The sequence below is a fragment of the Lontra canadensis genome, unplaced genomic scaffold (genome assembly GCF_010015895.1).
Source record: "Lontra canadensis isolate GAN:19392208 unplaced genomic scaffold, GSC_riverotter_1.0 scaffold63, whole genome shotgun sequence".
NCBI lineage: Eukaryota > Metazoa > Chordata > Mammalia > Carnivora > Mustelidae > Lontra > Lontra canadensis.
Genome location: NW_022631057.1, coordinates 11,428,774 through 11,456,475, shown reverse-complemented (window position 1 = coordinate 11,456,475; position 27,702 = coordinate 11,428,774). Strand labels below are relative to the sequence as shown.

Here is a 27,702-nt window from a genome sequence, read left to right as displayed (position 1 = left end):
GGACTCTCCTCCCTGGCCCCTTCTGGCAACTCTGAATGAAGCCGGATTAGGCACACTGCCAGATGGGCTCCTTTGGGCCTCCCAGGGCTCCCACCTCCTCCTAGGCCTGAGCTCATGCCCTCTGTGAAGCTGGGTCCAGACCTGGGGTAACAGCCCGCCCTCCTGCACAGCAACCAACCAGTCCGGCCGCCCGGATCCCTGCGGCCAGGAGCACACGGTACATGCTCCAGGGCCAGAAAGCATCCGGCTTTCAGAAAGCTCTGTGGTGGGAGGGGAAGGGACCAGCTATTGTCAGATGGGGATAGTGGTTCTGGTTCTCTAGCAACAGACAAAATACACGAAGCGATCTTCAAGGGGAACCATGCCGACAAGCACCACTTGCAAGGTCGGAGTGCTCCACCCCTGTGCTCCCAGGTCCCCACGAGACGGCAGAAGGCTCTCAGCCCGACTCCCCGCCCCAGGGGACTAGAGTCCCTTCCCGGATTTACGAATTACCACTGTTAGCGTCCCCAGGGCAGGCTGACCCAGAAAATGAGGACTTCCTGTCATAGCTCTCTGCTCGGGGACCAGAAAGCCAACACTAAGGTCACTCTTAGACAAGGAAAAAAGAGGAGAAGGGAGGGGAGGAGAAAGCCCTAGAGTGCCCATGTCCCTTTAGGAGAACAGGCAGCCCCTGCTGTCCTGGGACAGGTGGCCTTCGGGCTCCCTCCCGGAGCGGGAACAAGAGGGTCTGTGGGTCTGGCCCAGCAGGCTGAGGTCCAGGCAGGTTGCTGCTCCTGAGCAGGTCTGGGCTTCCAGAGGCTAAGAGCCCTGAAGGCCAGTGTGATGGCGGCTGTGGGGCCCACATGACTCAGCGGAGATGCTGCCCTCTGCTGACTTCTCACCCCGGGCCTCCGATCTGAGCACCCCTCTCGGGAGGGAGAACACTCAGATTCACTCTTTCTACCAGTCGAGTCCATCTACCTCCGAGAGGGGAAGGGAGGCAAGCCAGGGCCAGGACAGTCGTGGCCAGCTAACACCCTTCTGCCTGAAGAGGCAGTTTGACCTGACGGGGAGCCCAGAGGAAAGGGACCTGACTTCTCCCACACCAACTTGACATTCCAGCCGGAGGTGGAAACATGATCCCAAACCCTGGTCCTGGAAGCAGGACAAGGGGCTGCCCCCACCCTCCCAAATCAGCAGGCACAGCCCGTGGGGCCGCTGGCTCTTTCTCTGCCCTGTGGGGATGGGAGGGCAGTGGCCCAGCCGCAGCACTGGACACACCATCCCAGCTGACCCAGGCACCCCCACGTGGGAAAGGCGCAGGGGGAGGGGGATGGGGACGGTACCAGCCCTCCCGGCGGTTCCACCGGTGCCTGGGATCCTAAGCGGCTTTTCTCCGGAGGGCAGGGAGGCAAAGGCTGAGAGCACTTCATGGGGCACACGTGGGGCCTTATGTACCCCAGGTCTGTCCGCTGGGGTACAGTGGGGTGAAGAAGTCCTGCAGCGAGGCCCCAGCCACCACCATGGGGATTCGAGGGACAGAACCCTGATGGCCCTGGTGCCCTCCCCGCGGTGCCCCTTCCCTCCTGGCATGGCCTGGCCTCGGCGGCTTTACAAGGAACTGCGTGCTGCAACGAGAGATTTGAGGGTGCGGAGCACATCCCTTCGGACCGCACGTGCAAGCTCAAGGCAGTGGGCGCTGGGGTGAAAGCCACCCATAGCTGATGCCTCCAGCCGGCGGGCGCTGCCTCCCATGGGGCCCTCAGGGCCACCCTCTTCTTTCTCTCCCCGAGTCCTCGGCTTCCCGTCCCTTATGACAGGCCCACCTACCGGCTCTGGTCAAATCCATGCCCTCCCCTCAGCCACCTCATCCCCGGACCCGCTGACAAGGCACCTGACTCCACCGCCTCCTCACATCCACTTCTTCCTGGGTCGGCCCGCAGCTACCCTCCCGCCCTGGGGCCTCCTCCCGTCTCCATCCCGCAAGTTCTCCAAAAGCTCTGGGCACCCAGCACTTAGCTCCTTCAGGACTCCCCACCATCCGCCTGGGGTCAGGGCTCTGGGACCCTCCCACCCCTCTCTCCCTGGCAGTGTTTCTCTGTAGACAAAAGTGATCACAAGCAGGCACACGCTTCCCACTTAACCTCCCATCAGCTCCTCTGGCTCTAAGACGAGTGATGCATGGCCACCAGTTTCTAGAGGCATCTGTGCTAGGGTCCAGCCATGCTCCTGCAAAAGACCCCCTGACCCGACCCCAGGGGCCCTCCCGACACTCCTCAGGCTAGGCGTGTGGAGGCCTGGAGGCCTGGCGTTCACCCTCTCCTCCCCACTCCCATCCACAAAGAGCTCTCTGTAATGGGGAGGGGGCCACACCTTGAGAGACCAGAGTGAGCAGGAGCTGCTGGCCTTCTCCCAACCCTGCCCCCTGAACTTGCCTCCTCCCACCCTCTAGGGGCCTCACCTGTGTAGGTACCGAGTCCCGAAGCCGTGCAGGTGAGGGGGTGCCGGGACCTCTGAGGCTCCAGCTTTCCCCGGACTGGGCCAGTCCCCCAGGGTCACAATCCCTGGGCAGCACGGGGCTTGCCAAGGGAAGCCGGGGTCTGCGAGCGGGTGTGCCCAAGCTCCCAGCCTCTGCAGCCGCCATCTCTAGCCTGATGGGGATTAGGGGCGGATTGCTCTGGGAGATTTCCCCTCCCCTGGGGCCCACAGGCTGCTGCTTCCCATCTGGGAGGAGACAGGCAGGATCACTGAGCAGGTAGACCCAGATGTGATGAGGTGTCCCCCCCCCCCCGCCCTGCTCTGCCCATCCTCAAGTCCAGCTGCTACCACAGTGAGTTCAGGGAGCACGAGGAGCCCCAGGTTTGACAGGCAACAACTCCACCCCTGGTGGGGGAGGCGGGGATGCAGCATGCAAGGACACATGTACGGGCATCACCACCCACCTAGATGGGCACTCTGCTCGTCCCCTCCCATCGTGCATGCCTCCCGCCATCGGAAGCCCTTCTCTCAGAGTCTCGGTCCCATGAACTCCCTTTCTTCACCTCCTGGAGGAACTAGGGCTCCTAGCCAGACTTCCAAGATGGAAAGGTCTCGAAAGCCAGAAAGGCTGGAGCCTGGAGGGGTTTCCCTGTCAGATCCTAACATAGCCAGCTCAGCCTGGAGCCCCCTACCCCTGCTGCCCTGCCCACTGGCTTCCGGCACCATCACCCCGAGGCACCCTCCCTACCTGAGCGCTCCCTGCCGGAGTCAGGACCCAGCCAGCCTCACCCGCGGGACTCCTCTGCTCTCCGATTTTCCTCCACAAATCCACTCTGCTCGGACACCACCGCAACGACTTCTCCACTGGCTTCTGCTCCCCTTTCCCTGCTCTCCTCCCAACTCCACCCCAACACCCCCAGCATGGCTCAGGCAAAAACACCTAACATCAAACACAGAGGGCAAACTCACAGCAGTCCCTCCCTCCTTGGACTTCATCTTGACACTCCCAGCAGGAAATCCTGTGAGTGGCCAGCAGAGGGGGCCAGAGGGCCACGGTTGAGGCGAGCGCGCCGCGAGCTGGCGGACAGGGTGGCCTGCGGCGTTCAGGGCCGGGCTGGGTGTCTCAGGGAGGCTTCCGAAGCAGAATCACCAAGGGCACGGATCTTGCACCCACTTGACCCAGCCGAGGGACTCAGGGCTTTAATACTAAGGGTCCACACGTGATAGGGTGGTCCCAAGAAGGTGCAAAGAGATAAGGAGAGCCCAGGGCCTATCTCTGGGGCCCAATGCCAGGGCACGCAGCCAAAAACACCAAGACCAGAAATCCCCACACCCTGGGCTCGTGCAACCTACAAACGTTAATGGTGGCGGATGACTTGGGAGTTTGTGACGACAGGAAACTAGCAAAAGCCCATCACACAGGTCCCAATTTCTGGAGGCCAGCTCAGCTGGGTGCAATTGGGAAACACCTCCAGCAGCTTCTGATGTCTGCAAACGATCCCCCTCCCACTGTATTGGATCTTTACTTTATGCTCTGGCATTGTTCATCGTTCCCCTTGCGTAATGGTTATGTCTAAATAGGCTTAGGTCTTACTTCCCCTAGGAAGGCATGAATCACATCTTCAATATATCCGAGCCCCTCGCTGTGCCCAGCATAGCACTGCCCCTCCCTCCATAGGCAGAATGACCGAATGACTTAGCTCATCAAGCTGCAACAGACACAGCCCATCTTCTGTGGCTCTGTCGGACGCGGCCACACACAGCGTCCGTACAAAGACATCCCTCTCCTTCCAACACTCATGACAATCCTATAAAATAATATCTACAGCAAAGTGTTTGGGGACCACAATTTTCAAAAGCTGTTTTTGCACTTACTCTTAATGCATTCTAGACAAGAACCTTTTGGCTACTTCAAAATGGTCATCAAAAGACTTTACTTTTTCTAAATCCAGACCAGCTCTTACTGATTTTTTTTCCCCCAGTATTTCTCACTGCAAAAGTGTGTGGTTTCTTGTAAGATCTTGTTTTTAAATCATCTCTACACCCAACGTGGGGCTCAGACTCACAGCCCTGAGATCAAGAGTTGCACGCTCCACTGACCGAGCCAGCCAGATTCCCCTGCAAAAGTGTTTTCTAACTAACTACTTAAGAAATTTTGGTTGGAAAACATCCACAACCAATAAAAAAAAAGCCATCATTTTAAAGGTCTTATTTTTGTATATTATGTGTCAAGTCAAATTCAGCATAATGCCTAGAAGTGCTTCAAAAAATATTTGTTCAATAAATGGAACAATTAAAAAAAAAAAAACAACCACCACTCACCTCTCCCCTGCCTCCCTCCTTTCTAGGCTCCACCAAGCTAAGATTTATAACCTTTCCCTACAAGCAGAGCAGAAAAAGGCCATGCCTGCAAGAGTCCAGAGCCGGGAAGGGGCTGGGAAAGCTAAGCTCTGGGACTCTCTCATGAGCTCTCACTACTCGGACTGCCCAGGATCGTGAAGGCTTTGAAGTAACCGAAAGAGGTTCCTGCAACACACTGCACCACCAAGATGACATAAGGAGAGTCACCGTCCACAGGCCTCCGCCGTCTCCCTCCTGGGAGGGTTCAGCTCCTTGGCTCAGAGGACAGCCCACCCGTCCACACCATAACTGAACAGCAGGGCAAAGGTGGGTGGAGCGCAGGGGTGAACCAACAGTCTGCTAAGAGAAAAGAACAAACAGGAATCAGGGGGAGGGCTGCCAGGCAAGCCAGAGGAAGAGAGATCCCTTTTCCTCTAGAGTCTGTTCTTGTCTTTAGACGTAGGAAATGTTCCCAGACCTGCCAAGGACACAGAACTTCCGGCCCCAGGGGCGGGAGCAGGGAGCCCGAGGCGTTGTGGTGAGGTGGTAGGAGAGGGGATGTGAGCCCTGGATTTGGGTCTGAGTTCCACACTCGCTCTGGGACCTCGGTCAAGTCCGCATAGGTCCTGAGGCTCAGTGTCCCCGAGGCCAATGGGAAGGATGTGTGAAGAGTAGGGGAGGCTGGGAGGCTGAAGGGAAATGCATCCCAGGAAGACTTGCCAAGGCTGGGCTCGGTGAGGGCTGCCTGAGCCTTCCAGAGGCACAGCAGAGGGCATGGAGCCCGAAGGCTGCCCTAAATCCTCTGCCCGTGGCTCGGCTCGCTAGCGATGCGGCCTCCACGGGGCCTACACCTGCTCCTTCACCAGCCCAGGAGAAGGCAGCGGGACCCCTAAAGCACGAGCCCAGAGGCCTTCAGGAATGAGACCGGGGAGGGGGCATCTGGAGGCGGAAGGAGAGGGTGAATGAGCCCCGCCCCAGAAGCTCTCCATCCCCAAGCCTCAGTTTTCCTGGCTGCAAAATGGTACATATGATCAACTCCCCAGGCTGCAGCCAAGCTCAAAGGGGACACGCCTGGCACACTGTAGGTTTTACTGCGCAAGATGATGAAGGCTGAGGCTCCCTCGCCCCACGTGTATGTCCTTGCACACGCACACACACCGCATCGTCACTCAACGCGGTACCTGGGAGACGGGGCCTGGGACAGGAAGAGCCAGAAAAGCAGCTGCCACCTGAAGCCAAGTGGAGAGGGGTAGGCAGGTGTGGGAGGGCCGCAGTGGGCACTCAAGCACTGGGCTTGGAAAGGACACGAACCCCAGAGCAACCTCCTTCTGCAAAGAGAAGGTGCTCCTGGGTGAATGTCACCACGTGCACTTGCTGGTAGGTCCTGCCCAGCCCGGGAGCCCTCTGGCTGGCCGGGACGCAGGCCCTAGGTCGGCCAAGACAGGGCAGTCCCTGTGGCTCCCGCACACGAGCCCAGGCAGCTGGGCCGGGACAGGTGTCTCTGGGCACACTCTCCACCTTCCCAGTTAGCCTGAGTCTGGGGTGACAGATGGGCCGGTGGCATCCCAGGAGGGGACACTGGACCCCGGGACACTGGGTGGGAGCCCGGCTCCTGCACTGGACCAGCAGGGCCCCGGGCTCTCCACTGCTGAGCTCCCCTCTGTTCAGACTCCCCTCAGAATTCTTAAGCTAGGCCCCTTCTTTCTCTAACACTCTGCACCACACTTTTCTGCTCTCTTCCTTGGCCGTTCTTATGATTCTTAAGCCCCTCCCCTTTTATCTTCCTACTTACTCTTCTTTCTCTTGGAGGAAAAAAAAAAAAAGCACAAACCCTGTATTCCGAAGGATGGGAAACCTGAGAAATCATCAGCTTTAGGAGCTAAAGACAGCTACATTGAGTGGCTCAGAATAGAAGGTGAGATCTTCAAAATAATCAGGTTCCAGGTACGCTGTGAAAATCTCAGTTACGGTCCCCCCCCTCCGTGGGAGGCTGCTGCTTCTCTACCACTCACCTCTTAGAAATGGGGCTTGGGGAAGGGGTCAGCATTCTGAGGCCATCCCCTAATACTCACTTGTCGACCCTACCAGAAGGTACATTTTCCTAGAAACTCAAGCAATGACAAAGAGCCCTGCATTTCCACCCACCCCCCACCCCCGGGAAGGCAGGAGGGGAGGAAGTTTTAGTCTTCAGGACCAACTATCGCAACCAAGGCGGGCAAGTTTCTAAGGAGTGGGGGTTGAGGGGAGAGGCTGGGCCCCATGAGCAAAAAAAGCAGGTAGGAGGCCACTTCCCTTGGTCACTTTTAGGAAAATCAAAATTGGTGTCAGGTGGGTAGAAAAAGATGACCGTTTCATAGCCACTCCCTCTCCTGGGCAGTGGGGACACTGGGGATAGGTCTGGGACAAAGTGACCCAGAGAAGATGCAGCATCTTCTTTTTGGACAGTTTTTAGGAAAGCAGATCACTTGCCCTCACACCCCCACTCCATCTGCCAAGAAGAATTCGGAATGATTCCTTTCTGAAAGCATAGGACTGAAATGCAGAACTCCTGGGGCGTCCTGCCGACTCCAGGGCTCCTCTCGTCCCACGAGCTGCCCTGATTAAATGAGAAAGGGAAGCGACAGTGTTCTGGAAGCCGTGACATGCTGCTCCACCACGTGCCGAAGCCAGCTGGGCTCAGAGGGACTCGGGCGGCGAGTCCTAGGGGCCTGCCCCCCGGAGAAGCCAGGACTCAGACATGGGGCCCAGATCGCATGTGGGTCTGAAGCTGCCTGCTCTGGCAGTGAAGAAACCTTATATAATGAAGTTAAGATTACAGAGAGCTTGTCTTTCCAGCCACCGGAAGGAGGTCACGGTATCGCTTTGGATCTGCCTGAGCTTCTGTCGAGCACGCTGCTCTATTATTCACCAGCCCTGGATCCTGGCCCGGCTCCGGGGTCCCAGGAGTGGGCTCTCTGGAGAGGCGGAAAGGATGCTGTGAGAATTCCCCAAAACCAGACTGAGGTGAAGGTCTAAGAGGACAAAAGAAGCAGAAGCACAAGAGTCAGCCTGGAAGATGAGGGAAATGGGGACTGAGGGGGTGAGGAGGAGGCAAAAACAGTCAGACATCCCAGCACCTGGCAGAGAGAGAGGAAGGTTGGAAAAAGCTACTGTTTCCAGAAACATCGCTCACTGCCTGCAGCCCCCACACTGCAGGGCAGGGGAGCCCTTAGTCCCCGGAGCCCAGCGGGAATGCAGTAGGGGTTATGTATTCACCCCTGCTCCTGTTTCAGAGCCCTCTGCCCTGCAGGGTATAAACAGAGAAAGTCCAGACTGCCTGTGAGAAGAAAGAAGAGGCAAGAGAGGGGATCAGGTTAGCGCTACTATATTTCCATTGCCTCATTTGGCGCCAGAGGGGACCAGGGTCACGTTTCGCATCTCAGGGATGTGGTTGATCCGGGGAGGAATGCACACGGGGACCGTGGAGACCTGCGCCAGCTCCCATGACCCACGCCCGCATTGCCAGCGCCGGCTCCTTGCGTCTGGAACCGGACGAGAGAGAGAGCTCCTGCTGCTGCTGCTGTTACCGGCTCGGCGTGGGGCTCGCACCCAAGCCTTGGGCCCACCTTCCGCTGGGGGGGGCACCTGAGGGGGTCTGAGGGTCCTGAGGGAAGAGGCTGGGCTAAGACATAAGAGCGTTGAAGATGCAAGACCCTGGGTCTTAGTAGGTAACTTGGACATGATCTAATTTCTCCACCCACCCCCGGAATTCCGTACTTCCAGAAGCCAGGGCTAATCTGGAGAAGAGTGGGACCTTCCAACTTGAAGGAAAGTCATGGATGTCAGTGGGGAATAGATGAATAAAGGCGAATTCTAGCAGCCAGGTGCCTCCTAGGACAACGAACTGAGCCCACGATCCTATTCAAAAAGAGAAGGCTGTGGCTCGTGATCTCTGAGTCAGAGCTTTAGGTAAGGGGGAGGGTCGTCACCTTCTAGCCCCTCCCCTGCTTGGACAGGACCCCTACCAGGCAAAGGGCTTCACCTGAACATGAAGAACTCGAACTAAGAGAAGAACCCCTTGATTTGTCAGGTACCACAAGACAGACTGCTGTGTGGTGCCCGAAGGACCCTGGCAAACAGGGTCTTTGAATCACTGAGACAGGGAACAAAGGTTCACGGCACATCACAGCGCTGGCCCGCCTTAGCCTGGCGAGCAGCTGGCAGCCTGGGCACGGCCTCCGGAGTCCCTTCGGAGGCCACTGGGCTGGCTGCCGCTGTTCTCCCTCCACCCGAGGAGCCTTTCCATGCAGAGAAGAGGAGAAGGGAAGAGGGGACGGGACGGGTGGCAGCGGGGAGCAGAGTAGGTAGCGGTCCTCTCCAGCAGCTGGGAGTGAGCTCCGGCTGGCACAGACCCGAGCGTGTGCAGGAACGCCTGAGCAGGCGGACTGCCACATGGCTCTGAAGGTGGATGTGTCTGTGCGGACGGGCCAAGGGACCCAGCTGACCCTAGAGCAGGGCCCCTTCGGCCTCCCATGTTATCCGGCCTACGAGCTCAGACATATGCGGAGGCCCCACAGACAAATGGTCTGGCCTCTCCCAGCTGTCGCGGGGCCACAGTTTGAAAACCCGCTCTCGGCAGAGCAGCCCCACCCCCTCTGCCCCGGCAGGCTCTTAGACAGAAACAAACGAGGGCCCCTCGGCACCTGCCAACATCGGCCTTCTTGGCAAGTGCCTAGGGCTAAGGGTGGCCCCTCACGTGCCATCCCTTGGTGTAAACAGGGGTGCTCCCAGGGCGGAGAAGAAATCTTGTTGTCAAGTAAGTCTGGTGGAGTCTACTGAGGAACGGGATGTCCAGAGTCCGCTCTGGTTCGGGTGATGAGCTGAACACCACTGGTTGCCCAGCCTGGAGCCTGGAGATAAGACCTCCCCGAGGCCACAGGAAGTATCCAGTCATGACATGATCCCTCCGCTCTCTGCACCTCACCGTGTGGACCTGCCTCCCCCACCCCGCCCCTCCTGGCTCAGCAGGGGCAGCAGACCTGTCACCAAAAGGCTCCACACTGGTCTCCTAAGGCTATCCAGACTCCCTGTGTGGGCTCCAGGCTCCCGACTCATACCCCTCCTCGTCCTCAGAGTGCACCAACCACACCACCCAGAAGGGGACGGACGGGCAGCCAAAGCAAGGCCGGGGGCCCACCTGGCAGCGCTGGCCATAAACCCAGGTTCCCACACTCTCCCTCTCCTGAGACCCTCTGGCCCTGAGCACCTCACAGAAGCCCAGAAGGGGTATGGGACGCATGGCAACAGCTGGGGGAACGTTTTGATTAAGGCCAAGAGGGAAGCAGTGACCAAACCAGATGCGGAAGAAACGAGGAAAAGGGAATAGAAGCCTCTGACCCCCGCAGGGGCTAATCCACTCCCTGAAAGGCTGGGAGCAGGAAATGAAGGCGGGACAGGAAGAGTTACTAGGTTTCTCTGAGAGTACACATTTTCTAGGAACTGCTGCTCAGCAAAAAGAGAGAGAGAGAGAGAGGGAGGGAGGGAGAGCGAGCGAACTCATCTGCCAGGGATCCGGCCGGCTCAACTCCATGGCACCTGCACCCAGTCTTTCCTGCCGAGGCCTGGGGGCCCAGGAATCCCAGAGGCTAAGGCGGCGCTATGCACAGACAAAGAACCCAGATGTCACCTGCATTCTCTCTGCACCTGCCAGTGCTCCAACAAGGGGTGACAATTTTTTTCTGCTTTCCAGCCATCGGGCAGAGAGAGAAGCTATCCTGCTTGTGGCTCCAAAAAGGGTAGGAAGCAGGGTCTGGGGCAGGGATGGGCATTTGTTTTTGCTTTTAAGGGGAAATCATTTAAGGCACGATGTCAAAAACAGCTCACTGGATCTGGAAGGAACGACAGCCCGATGAGGTCACCAAGGCTGAGTGGTTTCCCAGGACTCTGAGCCCCTGTCTTGTCCCCCTGCTGCACCCCTGCTGTTCTCGGGGGCCCCCCTGCTCTCTTTGGGTGGGGGCTGGGCGAGCCTCCCCATGACAGCTGAGGAGCCAGAGCTGCCCCTGGGCTGTTCCAGTAACTCAACCCCCGCCAGGGCCGCGCTGGTCCGAAAGCCAGCTGGTGAGTTCCAAACAATGGCAAGGGGTGTGGGTAGTGGGGGAGGCTTATGAATTAAAAATAGATGCTAGTAATCACCAGCGAGCTTGCAGAGAGCATGTGGGGAGCTGTGTTTACTAGAGAGAAGAATACCTTCTATTCATGCCCAGAGACTGGGATGGAACCAGCAGCACATCTCACCCCGACCAATGGCCTCTGGGTCTTGGGGAGTCAGCTGATGGAGGCTTTCCTGATGGCTAGAGGACCCCTTTCCTCCTCAGGAGCCCCCCAGGGCCTCGCGTATCCCTGGTGGGACAGTTACAGGGCAGGAAAGCTGGGTCACAGAAGGGGGAATGGCAACGAAGCCATAATGTCGCCTGCTTGAGCCGCGGCAAACCCGCACCCTGTGGATACCGCATAAAACAGCCCTTAGCGCTTGTAATGACTTCATGTCTGTCCGATCTGGCAAATGTTCTAGAATGCGGGATCCGGTCTCCTCTCTGCCGGGAAGTGGCCGCGTGTCCTCAGGCAAGCAGTGTCCTGATTCCTCTAGGCCCAACTCTTCAGCTGGAAAACGGAGACAGTGCCCGCCCTGCCAGCTTCACGGGGATGTCATCAAGCAGGCAATAACATGGCAGAGTTTGGGAAAGCTGTAAGTTCTAAATAGGGATAGAAGACAATCCCAGGAACCATTTCCTCCCCCGTGACCACGCTGAACCCAGAGAACCGTCCTTCCCGGCAGCTCGCCCAACAGTGTCCAGCCCCAGTCTTCCGCCGACAGCAAGAAGAGAAGCCCGGCCGTCTCGGGGGCAGTGTAAAGCCCAAGCAGCAGCCACAGGCAAAAGCCTGGGGAGAAGCTCCGCAGCGGACGCACCTGCCTCCAAGCCCCCTGCACCCCCAGTCAGCAAATATCAACAAGCCTTCACCACCAACTTCTAACGGGACCGCTGCCCACCCGCTCCGTCTGCTCAGGCAGCGGGAGAATAACCAGGTTCACATTCTCCCTCCTCAGAAGGCAGCTGTGGTCCCAGGGACCCTCGCTTGCCGGGATTGCTCTAATCTGCTCTGTGAAGTGCTTTCACTGACATAGCAGAGAGACGCGGGCCCGGCTGCTCATTGCAAGCTCCTAACTGCGTTCGCTCCGCCGGGCCCCTCCGGGTCCCCACTCCACAAGGCGTTTCAGCCGACACGCAGAGCTCACTCTTGGAACACACTCTCCACAGCTGGAACGATGCCTGCAAATGGTCCAGTGCCGTCGTTTTAAATCCTGTCTATACACGAACGATTCCCAAATGCACGCCTCCAGCCTGGGTCTCTCCCCAAGACTCCACACTCACACACTGGACGGCCTCTTTGGCATTTCCACGTGGATGTCGGAGGCCGTCTCAAACACAACCCGTCCAAAACCTCGCTCCGATTTCTGCCCCCACGGACCCCGCCGGATATATGTTCCTTTTGCCTATTTTCCCAACTCAATCAATGGCAATTTCTTCTTTCCAGCTGCCAGGCCAAAAACCCGTGTGCCGTCTTTGCCTGCTTCCTTTCTGTCAAGCTCTGTGTCCATCAGAGACGGATGGAGCTTGAGCTCAAAAGCAAATCTAGGATCCAGCCCCTTTTCCCCACCTCTACCACACCCACCCAACTGCAAGCCGCAGCCAGCTCATGCCTGGGGTGGGGTGGGGGATTTCACTAGCTTCACGAAGCAGGGGGAGCAGCAGAGGGAGAAGAAGCAAGTTCCCCACTGAGCAGGGAGCCCGACACAGGGCTTGATCCCAGGATCATGACCTGAGCCAAAGGGAGCCGCCTAACCGACTGAGCCACCCAAGGCACCCCCACAGCAATCTTCTTAAAAGGTGTCATGTTATCTGTGCAAAAACCTTTTAATGACTTCCCATCTCACTTGGGGAAAAAAGTCAGAAGTCCTTTTACCTTGCTGGCAAGGCCCTTGGTGATCCACAACTCTCCCCACCCATCTTTAAAAAACCAACAAGGGCGCCTGGGTGACTCAGTGGGTTAAAGCCTCTGCCTTCGGCTCAGGTCATGATCCCAGGGTCCTGGGATGGAGCCCCACATCGGGCTCTCTGCTCAGCGGGGAGCCTGCTTCCTCCTCTCTCTCTGCCTGCCTCTCTGCCTACTTGGGATCTCTGTCAAATAAATAAATAAAATCTTTAAAAAATAAAAATAAAGAAAAATAAAAAATTAAAAAAATTAAAAACCAACAAAACCCAAAGTGCCTCAACCCTGTGTCTACCATCCTTTCTCCCAGAGGAGCGACATGAGTTGCCCCCACTGCCACCATCTCCTCGACCCACTGAAACAGGTTTCTTGCTGGTTACCAATGACCCCCACTGCTTACGACTGCCTGTGTACATTTCTGATCCCTGATGTGACCTGTCCCTCCTGCTACATTTCGCCCTGTTGAGTACTTCCCTCCTCCTATAAACTCCTTTCTCCTTTTGCTTCGGCATCATGTCTCTCCAGGATGATGCCTACATGTCTGGCTGTTCTGTCCTTTGTATGTCGGATCTGTCCTTGGCCTCCCACTCATTCAACACATGCCGTGAGTTCAAGCCCAGTGCTGACTCCCAGAGTGCCAGCCCAAGACCAGACCTCTCCCCCATGAACCTGACTACCGGCTGGAGTTCTTTAGTTGGACGGCTCCAAAGGGCACCTGTAACTCACATGCCCAAAAGTGAACTCATGACTTGCCTTCAAAACCTATTCCTACTCCCATGTTTCCTCAACTGGAGGATGTCCCCTCCCTCAAGCTGGTAAGTCAGAAACCCTGGAATCATCCTCTTCTCTTTCCTTTCCTTCGTCTTCCTCTCTATTTTCTCACTCTATTGATTCCAACTTCTAAATGCCTTCTGAATTTGTCTCCTTTCCATCCTAACTTCAGCCTCGACTCCTCTAGTAGCTCCAAAAACAGTTTCCTTGACTCCAAGCCTGCCCCTTCCCAGTCTAACTTCCCAGTCCAACACTGAGGTCCAGAGAGACCGCCTCTCCCTGGCTTCCCGCCTAACACCCATGGATGGTTTCACACTGCCCTTGTGATCTGGGCTCTGCCTACCTGTCAGCCCCTGACAGAGCTGGATGCTCCGACCACAGTGGAGCCTAGAGCCCCCTGCACCACTAGCCGGTTTCTGTGCATGCTGTACCCCCCCTTCCCCTCCCCCTCATTCTTTCCTGGCTAAATTATACTCCTTCAAGATTCAACTCAATGGCTTCCTCCAGAAGTCTTTGCCAATGGCTCTCCCCTCCCCCTGAACCCCCCAAAGCCTCCATAGCCTCTACCACAACCTTATCACCCGATTCCGTCCATCCACCCATCTCCCTCCCCTTGCTCAGAAAGTTACGTGAACACAGCACCTTCATCTCATCCACCGTTACAGCACTTAACAAGTGTTCAATAAGTACTTGTCATGTGAATAAAGGAACGAAGACAGAAATTTGGGAAGTGTCAAACTAGATGCTCTCCTTACCAAATAACCCTTCATGGATTCCTCTCTTATCTTCTTTGGTTGGTAATAATAATAAAAATGATACTGTGCTGGGCTTCATGCCAAGTATTTATACAAATATGAACCCATGCAATTATACAGCAACTCTACTGTTATCAGCCTCATGTTCGACTGGGGAAACTGAGGTACACAGAGGTTAAGTGACTGGCGCAGCTAGCAAGTGGCCAAGCCAGGGCTGGTGCTGGTCTGTGCTCTTAACCAACTGTACCTACCGCTTCCCCATAGCATGTTTAAGGTAAATAAGCCAGAATTAATATCAGCGGCAGCAAATTATAATTTTTGAAAAATGTGGAAACAGACAGAAATGGGCCATTTGGGGATCATCTCTGGCTTTGGGCTCAGTCCTACCTCTGACTCGTGCATCAGAGCAGAGAGGTCTGAGGGCAGCAAGGTTTGGGTACCGGCCAGGCGGGGCCCCCCAGCTCAGCGCCCTCCCCCCGACCCACCTCACCTTGTCGCCGCCGCCCTCGGCCTCCTCGGCCAGCAGGTACACGTTGCCCCCGTCAGCCAGCAGCAGGGCCGTGTCAGTGGTGGAGGAGGAGCGGGGGCGGCCCTGGTGCTGGTGCAGGATGGCGGCCAGGCTGCTGTCCTGGGGGGCCTTGCGCAGCAGGTGGGGGCTGCCACGCTGGGGCTCCAGGGAGCTGCTCTTGGTGCGCCGGCTGCCGCCCCCGCCGCCGCCCCCGCCGCTGCTGTGCAGGCTGGCGCCCCGCTTGATCGAGGGCCGGGAGCGGATCTGCTGCAGCACGCGGTTGAAGGCGGTGGGCCGCGCGGGCAGGTCATGCAGGGACATGGCGTAGGAGACGCGGTGCATCTCCGGGGAGCGCTCCTTCTCGTCCGGGGACTCATGGTCCGACGTGCCCTGCTGCTGCTGCTGGGAATCCTGAGACGTCTGGTGCTCCCTTTCCCGGGACCGGCGCCGGCTGTGGAACAGGTGTTTCAGGCCGTGGCCAAACATGGAGCCCTCCGAGAGCTGCTGGATTTTCTTAAGGGGGAGAGATGAAGAACAGTGGTGAGTGGAAAGCTCTGGAATGCCCAGTGGGTGAGGACAGAGCTAGGGTGGGGGGTGGGGTCTGTTCTTGGGAGACCAGCGGACCTACAACATTTGTCTGAATCTGGAAGATCCTTGCAAAGGGTCTAAAAGGGCACCTTGCAGGAAGGTGGTAAGCCCTGACCCGGTCCTCTTTTAGTGCCAAACGCACCCCCCACAACCTCCCACAGGACATTCCCAACCAATACATGGTTCAGGGTGACTAGGTATGATATCCTGTGGCTAGTCCGCGGCTCGGTGGCACACACCAGTAGCACCTGGCTTCCGGGGTTGTACCTCTCTGGATTGATCCCCCACCCCCATCCTCTGGTACCTCCCTCCCTCTAAGTTAGGTTCTCTTTCAAGCCGCCCTGTCTCCAGCAGACCACCAGGACACCATTTCTAGAGAGGCCTCGTCCCAGCATTCCCTGGGAAAATCAGGACCATACTGTTGCGGTGGACTCTGCTAAGTGCTTACTGCGTATCTGTTCCCTTTCTTACCAATCAAACTGCCTGGCCTCAGCGCACTTTGCTGAAAATTCTTCCTCCATCACACGCCCTTGCAGCTAGGAGTAGCCACATGACAGCTTTAGCCAATGGAAAACCATTTTCTAGCAACACTCGCCTTCCTGATAAAGATCCTTACCCTTCTTACGTCTTCCCTCCTGGTATGTAGACGTAATGTCTGGACCTGCAGCAGCCATTTTGCAAACACGAGATGACCAGCATGATGATGCAGGGCTGCACGTACACAGGAGAGCCATGAACGACTGGCTTGGGAACGTGACGGCCCCATGGTAACACCAGAGCAGTTGTGAATGCCTACCCTGGGATTCTGGCTGCATGAAAGCAATAAACCTATCTTTGTCTATGGAACTCTAGCACGATTTTCTGTTATTTGTAGCCAATCTAATTCCTCTTCTAATTTTTTTTAAGATTTTATTTATTTATTTGACAGATAGCACAAGTAGACAGAGAGGCAGGCGGGGGAGGGGGAAGCAGGCTCCCCGCTGAGCAGAGAGCCCCATGTGGGGCTCGATCCCAGGACCCCAGGATCATGACCTGAGCCAAAGGCAGAGGCTTTAACCCACTGAGCCACCCAGGCGCCCCTAATTCTTCTTTTTAAAATCCTGTATTAACTTAAATAATCTCTAGACCCAGTGTGGGGCTTGAACTCACAGCCCAGAGATCAAGAACCACATGATCCACGGATGGAGTCTCATTTCTGATATACTTGGCAATAAAATAACCTTTACTGGAGCTTCCAGGTTGGTGAACACATCCACTTGGGGGGAGGGTGGTGCACCCTAGTTCCACCAGGACAGAAGCTCCTGCCCTCAGGACCCTTCCATACTCCATCCCTGGTACCTCTCCATCTGGCTAGTCATCTGGATCCTTTATAATACCTTTTATAATAAACTGGTAAACATAAAAAATAATAATAAACTTCACTTCTATGGGCATGTCTTGTAACGCAGTCAGGAATGGTGACCACTTCTTTAGAATGTGGTTTCTAAATGAGTGTCTTTTCCCTCAGATTGGCACAAACTACTTAGGCCGCGGATCCCAGACTGCTCCGGCCCTGGCCCTCCCTCTCCGCTCTGCTGCTCCCCCAGGCTGCACAGCTCAGGCCGGGGCGAGACAGCGTGTGGTCTAATTCCAGACAGCGTCTGCCGGGGGGCTGGCTGATTTGGCCAGGCCAAGCCTCAGGCAGAGAGCTTCAGAAACAAAGAGGGGATTGGGATGTGCAAGACCAGAGGAGAACCCACACTCTGTAGCTCCTAAGAGGGAAACTCAGAACCTGGTCATCTGGGGCTCAGGGAGCCATAGCAGGTCTTCGTCTGTGAGGAACAACACATAACCTCATGAAACAAACTCATTTTTATTTTTTATTTTTTTTTTATTTTTTTTTTTTTTAAGATTTTTATTTATTGATTTGACAGACAGAGATCACAAGTAGACAGAGAGGCAGGCAGAGAGAGAGAGAGGGAAGCAGGCTCCCTGCTGAGCAGAGAGCCCGATGCGGGACTCGATCCCAGGACCCTGAGATCATGACCTGAGCCGAAGGCAGCGGCTTAACCCACTGAGCCACCCAGGCGCCCCGAAACAAACTCATTTTTAAAAAACAGTTCAAAGAGATGAGGCGCCTGGGTGGCTCAGTCGGTGAAGTGTCTGCCTTCAGCTTAGGTCATGATCCCAAGGTCCTGGGATCGAGTCCTGAGCTCCCTGCTCAGTGGGGAGCCTGCTTCTCCCTCTCCCTCTACCACCCCCCCCACCCGGTGCTCTCTTTTAAATAAATAAATAAAATCTTAAAAAAAAAAAAAAACAGCTCAAAGAGTTACATGGACTGAATTTTCTTTTTTTTCTAGAAACAAACAGAGCAGAAAACCTTAGACAGAAACCAGTGGGGGAAACCCACATTCAGATCTGAACGAGCTCACCCAGCTCCTACCGTTTCTTTACACCTCTGGATTGTTCGTGGAGTTTAGGATTTCCATTTTTGACCTCTTCAGAGTCTCCCAACCATCCCCAAAGTAGGCAGGGCCCTTCCATCACCCATTCCACAAACCAGATGGGTCACCTCAGCGCCACGCACCATGGACTCACGGTTCACAGTTTTCAATGACTTCCTTTTTTTTCCTGCTCCATTATCTTACTTGATTTTTCCCAGACACTAATAAACGCAACAGCAGCAACATTTCCATTTTTCGATGAGGAAATGAAGGCTACCGCCGTTCCTCCTCAAGAACTGAATGCTGGGACAGCCTTGGCGACCAGGCTCCCCCGTGGGAGGAACCATCCCTGCATGGCCAGCCTGAGGCAGGGCTAGGAGGCACCTGCTTTGGGCAGAGCCAACATGTGCAGGGCAGACAGACTGGGGAGCATACTCTGCCATCGACTTGGAAATGGACAGATCCTATGGCCTCCGGAGCAGGGACAGCCAGGACCCTCCTTTGTCCCCAGGCCCAAGCTGATACCAGACCGCCCTCCAGGCCTCACGGATGGGGCCAGCTGGCTCTGGCACTGGCCCAGCCGCTCCTGCCAAACAGTCCCATTGCATATTCCACATTGTCCTTCTAGCATTCTGTTCCAGGTCTCTTTATCCTCTCCCGACCACTTCTGACCTAGCTTCTCCAACTCCCATCTTCTAGATCTGCTCAGTTCCCCTCAAAAGACTTCACCAGAGGTCCCAGAGCTCAGAGCCATCTCCTCCCCCTCTAGGCCCCGGGGCATGAGTAGAGGTGCTGTGGCCAGCAGCCACCACTGTCTGCCCTGTTGCCTCGAACCCTAACATCCTTGGTCAGTTTATTTTAAAATCACACAGCATTTTGCAAAGCGCTAATTTACACAGTCATTCTAACCTGAGGCTAGCCTCACCTCGGGAGGGGAGAACGGAACTAGTGTCAGCATCTCCGTTTTGCAGATAAAAAAACTGAGGTTCAGCACGTGCAGTTGCTCGTTCCAAATTACACAGACAAGCCTCTGACCTCCAGTCTAATTTACCTTCGCTGGCTCCCACACCGATTCCAAGACTAAAGCAGATGGCGGTATTTACAGACAGCCCAGAACAGTCTCCCGGGCAGGTTTAAAACAAACCCAAAATGCCTGGACCAGGGTCGATGGGTCGCCCAACTGTAGTGGTCGATCTGCCCATGTCACATTGTAGGACGTGGGTAAGGGCTTTAACAACCATGGGCCTTCAGTTCACACCTTCCCCATCTGTTCTGCAGCTGAAGGAAAGCCAGAGGTAGCAGTCAGATGACCGCAGGACTTTTGCCCCAGGGGCACCAAGGAGCCTGCTAAAAAGTCTACAGTAGGCATGAGGGGAAAGACCAAAAAAGGAGTCCAAGAATAACAGGACAGGGGTGTTGCTCCAAATGAAGGGGTTTTCCCTTAAAAAGTGCTAGGCCAGAAAGCTGGGCAACACGGGAGCTGGGGGTGGGGTGCTCTGCAGGTAGGTGTCAGAGAGGAGACGGTTGAGGAGTTTTGACATAACATGGTAAGTGTTCAAAAAAAAAAGAACTCCCAAAAAAACAAAAACAAACCCAACAACTCAGCACATACACATAACCAGCCGCAAGTTTTGGAAATGAGGAAAACCATGGTGACTAGCTTCAGGGAACTTGGCCACCAACGCAGCAGAAAGCACCACCTGCTCTAACAGGTCCCAGCTACTAAATGTCACTTGCTTTTCCACGCTGACTTTTGCTTTTCCCCAGCTGCCAGAAACCATTTTGGTGGCCAAACGAAGCCATGTAGTAGAAGAGAGCTGAGATGTTTCGGAGTTAGGGGTGAGACATAAACAGAGCTCGCCTGATGTATCAAAACAAGGCGGACAGTCCCAGAGCTGCCCGGAAGCCGGGAGTTAGCCAGAAAGGATGGCTTCCCAGGGCAGGTGCCAAAGCCAGGAGAGGAGAAGGCCGGGGCATTTGCTGTCCCCTCCCCTGGGACTATTTTTCAGGGCAGCGAGGAGCCCCTGCCCTTGGGATGCCATGCGTCTCCCAGGAAGAAAGGGTGAACTGGCTGATTTCTGCAAGATCCTTCCAGAGAAGGCTGTGGTCTCTAAACAGCCAGCCTTCATCCGTTCTCCTCCCTGGGTGTGGGTCCACCAAAGGGGAAGTGTGCTCCAAAATTTGCCAACCCAGCTGCATGAGGCCAAAAGTAAAATGCCTCGGGATACAGCGTCTTTGGTACCATGTGGTTAAAAATAGCCCAAAGCGGCTTCTGATTCCTACAGGTCCCTGTGTTCCTAACTCCCAGAAAAGCTGCGAGGCTCTTAACAAGCCACGCTAACCTATAGCTAATTACCCCAACCTGACAGCTCACTGCACATCCCTTCCTCCCACCTGGGTTCGGAACTCCCTCTGCCCCACCACAGCGTCGGCTGTGAGGGTTCAGTGGGGTGACTGGGTCACCGTGAGCCTTAGCAAGCCTAGGTCGCCAACGTTCCTCTATTTATAGGGTCTCTATGGAAACAGGGCCAGCATTAAAGAGCTAATCGCTGTCAAAACCCACAGAGTCCTACTCTCGGGATACAAAGTGGATTGCGGAAGTCTCCAATTGCCCCGAAGCTGCTCTGGGTGGGGAGCCTGGGGCTGGGGCAGGAGAGGAACCCTGACCCCAGGTCCGGCACCCACGAGGATGATGCCGAAGAGCGAGGAGCTGCCAGTGTTCAGGACTGTCTGGGGTTTCCGTTAGAAACACTGTGATGGAAGAATTTTCGAATCATTGATTTCTTCCCCAGCATCACAGCTGACACTTAAAAAAACAGACCTCCATCCAGGGGCACAGGACTTCCCCATTCTCCATTTTTATTTTAAGTCTTCCTTCCTTGATGGCTTTAAGAATTCTGCCTGGTGCCAGGGCAAGTCGGGGAAGGTGGCCGCATCCCTGGGTTTCTAGGCAGAACCGACTCAACGTATACCAGCACGGAAGATTTAAAGAGTTACCTGAGTGCCTCTTGTGGTCCTCCCCCTGCCTCCCTGCCTGCCCCCTCCGTGAAGCCATCCCCGACCGGTCTCACCGCCTTGCTCGGAGATCCAGAGAGCTCATCATCCGCACCGCTCCCCTTGCAATTAATCACGTGCCCATGACCTGGCTCCCGGCGCTCCCTCAAACCTGTTAGCCGACTTTCCACCTGCTTATGGCCAGACTCCTCCATATGAGCGAATGGAGGACACAAGCTCTGCCATCTGTATCTTCGTGTCCCTAATATTACCTGGCGATTGCTGCATCATAATATATTTTCTGACCAGAAACCATCCAAGTCTACAAAACCCTCTTACAAAGGACTTAATCCTTCGACAACAACCTTTTGCAAAGTTATAAAATGCTCAGGCAGGCAGCTTTCTCTCGTGTCTATCCCAGATCCCTCCTGCTACTGTTCAAAGCCTTATCTTTTTTTTTTATATTTTATTTATTTATTTGAGAGAGAAAGAATGAGAGAGAGGAAAAGTCAAATCTTGCTCTTCTCCCACAACCACAAAACACACCTGCCATCCCTCAACCGCTTTGTTCTAACTTCTTAACACAGAGAGAGGCTTCAGTGCTGGGTTGATCAAGGTGGGCCTTGTCCAGCCCTGGCCTCCTTCTAAGAACGCACCCTCCTGGTCTGTGAGGATTTTAAAGGAAGAGGCCATTTCTCAGAGGACAGAGTAAGACAGAGAGGAATTGTAAGCTCCAGAACCACTGAGAGATTTTCTTCCCCAGCTCCTAAAACCCACGCTTTTTTTTTTTTTAAACTTACATCCAAAATTCAGGTCTTATCTGATGTTTCAATTCCTTTTTGAGGGAGAGGGAGACAGGGCTGTTCATGGGATTGGCTGCTAAGAACCGTTAGATACACAAAAAGCAGCACAATCTGTAAATACTGAGCCTGCAAGATAGTTCCCGTGAGAACCACGAGGGCAGCTGCGAATTCTTCTAGAACCCGAGATGTGGCAGGGGAACAGGGAGCTGCCTTTGCCACATGCTTTGCCATCGGTCACCGATTCTCCCGGAGCCCACATACAGGGTGCTCCGAATATTACTGAAGGCAGAGGGGGTGGAAGTGGAGCAGCCTCGGGCCTCAGGACCCCCTGCCCTCGGCGCATTCGCTGCAGGTGCGGTGAACACCAGGTGACCTCAGCATTCCTGCCACCCCTCCACCATCCCTGACTATTTACAGGGCTGGGACAACAGAGGACCCTGGACCCACAAAGCCCCTGGCACGTGCTGTCCCACTGTATCCATTTAGGAAGCCCCTCTCTTATTTGGTCATTAACATTCCACTCTCTCTTTAATATCTTGCTCTAGGGACACCTGGGTGGCTCAGTCAGTCAAGTCTCCGACTCCTAATTTCAGCTCAGGTCATGATCTCAGGGTCGTGGGATCAAGCCCCGGGTCAGGCCCCCTGCTCAGCACAGAGTCCGCCTGTCGCTCTCCCTCTGCTCCTCCATCCACACATGCGCGCGGGCGCTCTCTCTCTCTCTCTCTCTCAAACAAATAAAATCTTTTTAAAAAATATCCTGCTCTCATCCCATCTCTTCTGATCAACCCCATGTGTTTCTGACTCCATCGAATGATGCTCAAAGCACCCCTAAGTGTACATGTCCTCTGATGGATGATTTTCCGGCAAGTAGTTCGTCCTGTAGACTGGGAGCTTACCTGGAAGCCCAACTACTTACTGCCTGTTACCAAAGAACAGATTTCCCCTTCCCCTGATCCGAGGTCTACAGCAATCCTACTTCCCTGAAGAAATCATCCCAGCCTCTCGTCCCGCCTGAACATATCGCCTTTAAAGCAGAACTGGGAGACCACATAGAGTCCCCTCTAACCCCAGAACCCTCCACTAGACCCCCAGAGTGCACACACACCTTCATCCCACCCACGTTCCCGTGAAGCAGCTTATCTTCTCCTCCACTAAAGAAGTGGAGACACGGAAACCCGTCAGTTGGATCAAGAGACATTGCCTTAAAAAAAAAACAAAAAACAAAAAAAAAAACCACAAAAACAAATAAGGGGCACCTGGCTGGCTCAGTCAGGAAAACACGCAATTCTTGAACTTGGGGTCATGAATTCAAGACCCACGTTGGGTGTAGAGCTTACTTAAAAAAAAAAAAAAAAAAAAAAAAAAATTAAACAACTACAACAATAGAAAAACGAGCAGGGCTTTTGGGAATATCAATGTTCTTTCTTGACATGGGTGGTAGGTAGATGGGGCGTCTGTTTTGTTGTAAACTGCACATGTATGTTCTCAGACACTTTCCAGGACATGCCCTACATCACAGTTAGAACAGCGCCTTTCCCAGGGAGGTTGCTCAGCATCTGCTGACTCCTGTCCCCTTCCCACGGACGGGGTCTACAGGAGTGCTGAAGGAACACGGACCATTCGTGAGGGGCTCATGCACCTGTGCTCGCCAGAAAAGGCGGTGAGCCAGAGAGGAGAACCACACGACCTCTGGCTGGGACGTGCCCCGCAGCTAGTCGGCTTCTCCTTGCTTTTTCTCATCTTCACTGCGAACAGGCAGGAAGGTCGGGGCATCGTGATAATGAGAGAACATGAGCTGGAACCCACAGGAGCCTTGAGTCAAAAGTACTTAGAACTAGGACTGTAGTAACGGACCTCAGGGCACCCCTTTTTTCCTCTGGGAAAATGATGAATAGTGCCCAGAAATCCCTGGGGAAATTATTCAAAGGGGCTTTGGTGAGGGGAAAAGAACATCAGGGGAAGGACTCTGGCCAGCACACCCAGAGTCTTCCTTTTGGGAAGGGCTTGATTTCTCTGGCTGCAGAAGGGGTGGGAGAGGTGCCGAGGCTAGTGATTTCCTCCTTGTCTTGAGGATTCTAGAACTCAGGGACAGAACCAGCTGACTCTTAGGCTCAGCCACTCATCTCAGGCCTCAGCAAGAGCCATCACATGCTGTATTGTTAACAGGAATGTGCACTCCACGTCTCTTTCTGCAGTTTTCCCTCAGCTCCTCCCCACTCCCATTCCTGCTGGAGCTGGGTTATCCCGCTGGAAAATTCCGGGGTCCTTTGGGTCCGCCAGCTCTCTCCGTTACCAGCTATCCTGGCCTGTCCTCCCAACTAGCAGGGAATTTGCAGCAGCCCATGATGAGAACAAATACATGAACCCGAGTGGTGAAACAGGACTCCCAGGCCACAAGGGGCTGGGCAGTGGGACTCTGGATTGTGGCTTTATGTTGCAGGGGGTGTCACCTCAAGTGTGTGGAGCAGCGAAGAAGGTCCCCGAGTACCCCCATGAGCCTCCTGTGAGGCAATGTCCCTTTTCAGGTGATTTTCCAGTAACAATTATATAATCGCTCCTTTAAGATTGTCGTGTAACTATTTTTCCTTCTTTTCACTGGCCCTCCCACCCCATAATCATGACCCCTGACCCCTGTAGCAGAAATTTCCAGTGCAGAGTAATACACTCCATAACACCGAAGGGCCGCGGAGAGAGGCCAAAGGGGCCCCTGGAACCTGTGGCTGCTACTAGCTTGGGCATTCAGATCTCTTTGGCAAAGACTAAAACACCCCCTGCCCCAATTGCCATTGGAGGTAGTTCAGACAAAGCCTCTGATTTTTTTTTTGCCCCTTCCTCAAGATCATTTCCTCCAGTGCATTTAATCGATCGCAATGCCTGGAGTTGTCACAAGAAAACAGAACTGGGACCAAAGGACCCAAAGTTCCTACCTCCCAAGTTTAAAATGAAAACCAAAGCAGAGCTGCTGATCTTCCTAGGCCAAACCCAGGTACAGGACAAAGGGGTGTTACCAAAAAAATGAAACTTGCCCCTTTCCGGTACCACCAGCAAATCCAAAACAAGCCTGCTTCTATCTCATGCTAGAGCCAGTCACGGAATTTTTCCCTCATCGGAAAACTGTGCCACCAAACCAACTTTTCCAGCACTGGAAACCAAGTTTGGACACACTTCAATATCCTTATTCCTTTTTTCCAGAAAAGAGCTCAGAAAAGTTGAGTGATTTGCCTGAGATCACACAGCAAATCAAATTCCGAGGGCCCCCAAGTTCCTATCTGGTTCCAAAGTCCCTACCTTGTAAACATGTTTTGATAAAGCAGACAGAGATAAACAGGAAAAGGCCCTGCTTGTCACCCCACGCTCCCACTAAGCCTGCAGCAGCTCTGTTTTCTGCTCCTTGTGCCTGGGTCCACATGGCTGTGATCTACCTCAGTGAGATGTTTCGGGTAGGGGAGTGAGGCTCCTGTTCTCACATCGAATCTCAATTCTGCTTCAGGGAAGTTCAGCAGTTAATATCAGGTGTGGAGTTGCTGCTGTGTCTGCCCCAGCCACAGTGAAGGTGTCACAAAAAAAAAAAAAAAAAAAAAGAAAGAAAAAGAAAAGATGAAGAAAAGAGAGAGATGATATAGGAGGGTGGAGATGAACGAGCTTCTTAAGGCAGCATTATCCAGAGACAAAGACACCGCAGCCCCCACACCACCACCAGCCCACCTTCGCTCCTGTAGGCAACCAAAGGAAATGAATGGAGCTGGCAGTTTGCACTGCCGGCCTGAGCTGGAGACTGGGGGAGTTTCCAAGGCAGCTTCTCATCAACTTAGGGCAAGGGTCCCATCTGGCCATAGAATCAAGATTTACTCGCCAGACTCATCTTGGATGGGCCCAGAATGAGGCTGGAAGCCGAAGGCTGCAGAAGGCGGCTCCCCTCCTTTCCACATCCACACTAAGGGGACCCATTTCTGTTCATCATCTCACTGAAAATAGGAACCACACAGGGTGGGCTCACAGGTGACAGCTGGGACAGGCACCAGGGACTCCTTGGGCCTGACTCACAGCACAAGCCTCTGCAGGCTCATGGACATAAGGCTTGCCCCCAACCTCTGAAAAGGGCAGCCGCAGCCCCAGAGGTCACACTCCCACAACTACCAGTTTTTTGGAAGTACACGCAAGGAGCTAGCTGTCTCCCTTCCTAGCCCTCCCCGAGGCACACAGACAGGTAACACACACAGGTAAGAGCCCACTCACCTGCGCTCGGACTTCCTGACTCTGAGCTGCTCAGGCCAAACGAGGAATGTCATTGGCTTATTCTGGTAAGCTCTTTAGTGGCTGCTGCCATAGGATACAGGCTTTATTTAACATAATGGAGTCCTCTGGCTCCCCTAGCCCAGACCTTGTACCCCCTCTGGAGAATATCTCCCCGGAGGCATCAATCTCCAAGGCATCTAAGTTCCTTCCTTGGGCTGACATCTCGTTCAGCCCCGTGGTGAGCCGGCTCGCAAATCCTGAGCCTGCAATCCCTGTAGCAGCTCCCGCAAAGGTGCATTATTTATCCCCGCTGCCGTTTTAATTAATAGAGAGACATATTCAACATAGCGCGATCATTGTCTCGGCAACCGCGGGCCAGGAAAATAAAGGGCTCCCAGCTGCATGTGATCGGCTCTTCCGGATTCTGGTTCTAACTGCCGGTTCAGCATGTGTGCCCCAAACCAGCCCAAGTACCGCTTGGCCACCTGTCAGTTCTCCACCCTGGGGGTTGGTTCAGCCGGCAGGCAGGGATCTCCAAGCACTAGCTTAACCTCTGGCTCCACCTAACGGCAAGAAATCCACACTCCCCTTTCACAGATGGACAAACTGAGCTTCATCCAGGAAGGTCCCAAAAGGAGGAAACTAATGCAGCAAAGGAAAGGGATGGTCCTCTGCTCGGCCTCCCACGTTGCAATTTTCTTCCCCTGCCATCTTACAGGAGGGAAAGTGATGTCAACTTTTTAGTTAGCATCTTGGATTTCTCCAGCCCTTTGTCTGCGAACAGCACTTCACACACATTATTCAAACCATCTCGGGTGGGTGAGTCACTAGAACGTCTGCTGAATAAATGAGAACAAACACAGAGGCCTGAAACGGAGCTGAAAGACGGAGGCACCAATGGTACCTGACGTCCAGCCCAGGGTTCTGGCCGAACATCCTCTCTGACCTTTGCCTGGCTTCCCCATCACTTTCATCCTGGGCAAGCACTTCTGCGTGGGGCGGGGAAAGCTAAGTCGCCGGCTGGGCTTGCCGGGGGATGGTCTGCGCTCACCTTTAAATCAGGAGGCTTGCTTCGGGGCCCCGGGTTGGGCGTCGCGGCCGCGGCCACGGCCGCGCCCGCGTCTGAAGTTGGCCCGCCCGCGGAGTTAGCACCCGCGGCCTCCCCAGGCCGGAGGTCCGCGCCCGGCAGGGGGCCGGCGGCATCTTCCAGCCCAGCTCCATCCTCCTCGCCCGGCTGTTGCTGCGGCTCGTCCGATTTGCACCTCTTCATGGTGGCCGTGGGTCGGCAAGGGGACTCTCCCCTTCCAGCGCGCCGTCTTGGGGGAGACCGCACCCCCTCTTACACTCAGAAGACGAGGCCCGGGGGTCTCAATTAGCAACGAGGAGAGGGAGTCGGCGGGTCACAATTTCTTGAATTAAAAAATAAATCTTTTTAAAAGGAGGGTGAGGGAGGGGCGAGGACACGGAGCCTTGGTTACAGCCTGGAATAGTTCATTCCGACCTGGGGAGCGGAGGCAGGTCACAGTCGAGGCTGGGCGGCAGGAGTCCTTGGGCAGTCATTGGAGCGGGAGGAGGAAGACAGCCCCCGGCCCCCCAAACTTTCTGCTCCAGGGCGCGGGCAGGGCGGAGGGGAGCTGGGCGGCACGGCGCATCCCTCCCGGCGGGCCGGGCTGCTGGGCGAGGCAGGGCACCGCGCAGCCCGCCGGGCAGGTCTTCGGCGGCCGCCCTCGGCGCGGGCTGCTGCGCCCCTCCGGCCCCGCCGCCGGCCCCCGCCCCACATGGGCCGGCCGCGCAGC

At 55.1% G+C, this 27,702-nt stretch overlaps 1 protein-coding gene across 4 annotated transcripts in view; it reads right to left on the bottom strand.

Moving 5' to 3' along the window:
- The window catches only part of TMCC2 (transmembrane and coiled-coil domain family 2), a 38,050-nt gene extending 10,348 nt beyond the window's left edge, over nucleotides 1-27,702 (bottom strand). The window contains exons 1-3 of one of the 4 annotated variants that reach the window (XM_032878432.1): nucleotides 27,408-27,702; nucleotides 26,958-27,315; nucleotides 14,845-15,375 (exon numbers count right to left, since the gene is read on the bottom strand). In XM_032878432.1, coding sequence (XP_032734323.1) covers nucleotides 14,845-15,375; nucleotides 26,958-27,176 — 750 coding nt within the window. In that variant the 5' untranslated portion in view covers nucleotides 27,177-27,315; nucleotides 27,408-27,702. Of the gene's footprint in view, nucleotides 1-3,429; nucleotides 3,598-14,844; nucleotides 15,376-25,906; nucleotides 26,363-26,957 lie in introns of those variants that run through there. The other 3 variants (XM_032878431.1, XM_032878433.1, XM_032878436.1) reach the window with 3 other exon arrangements.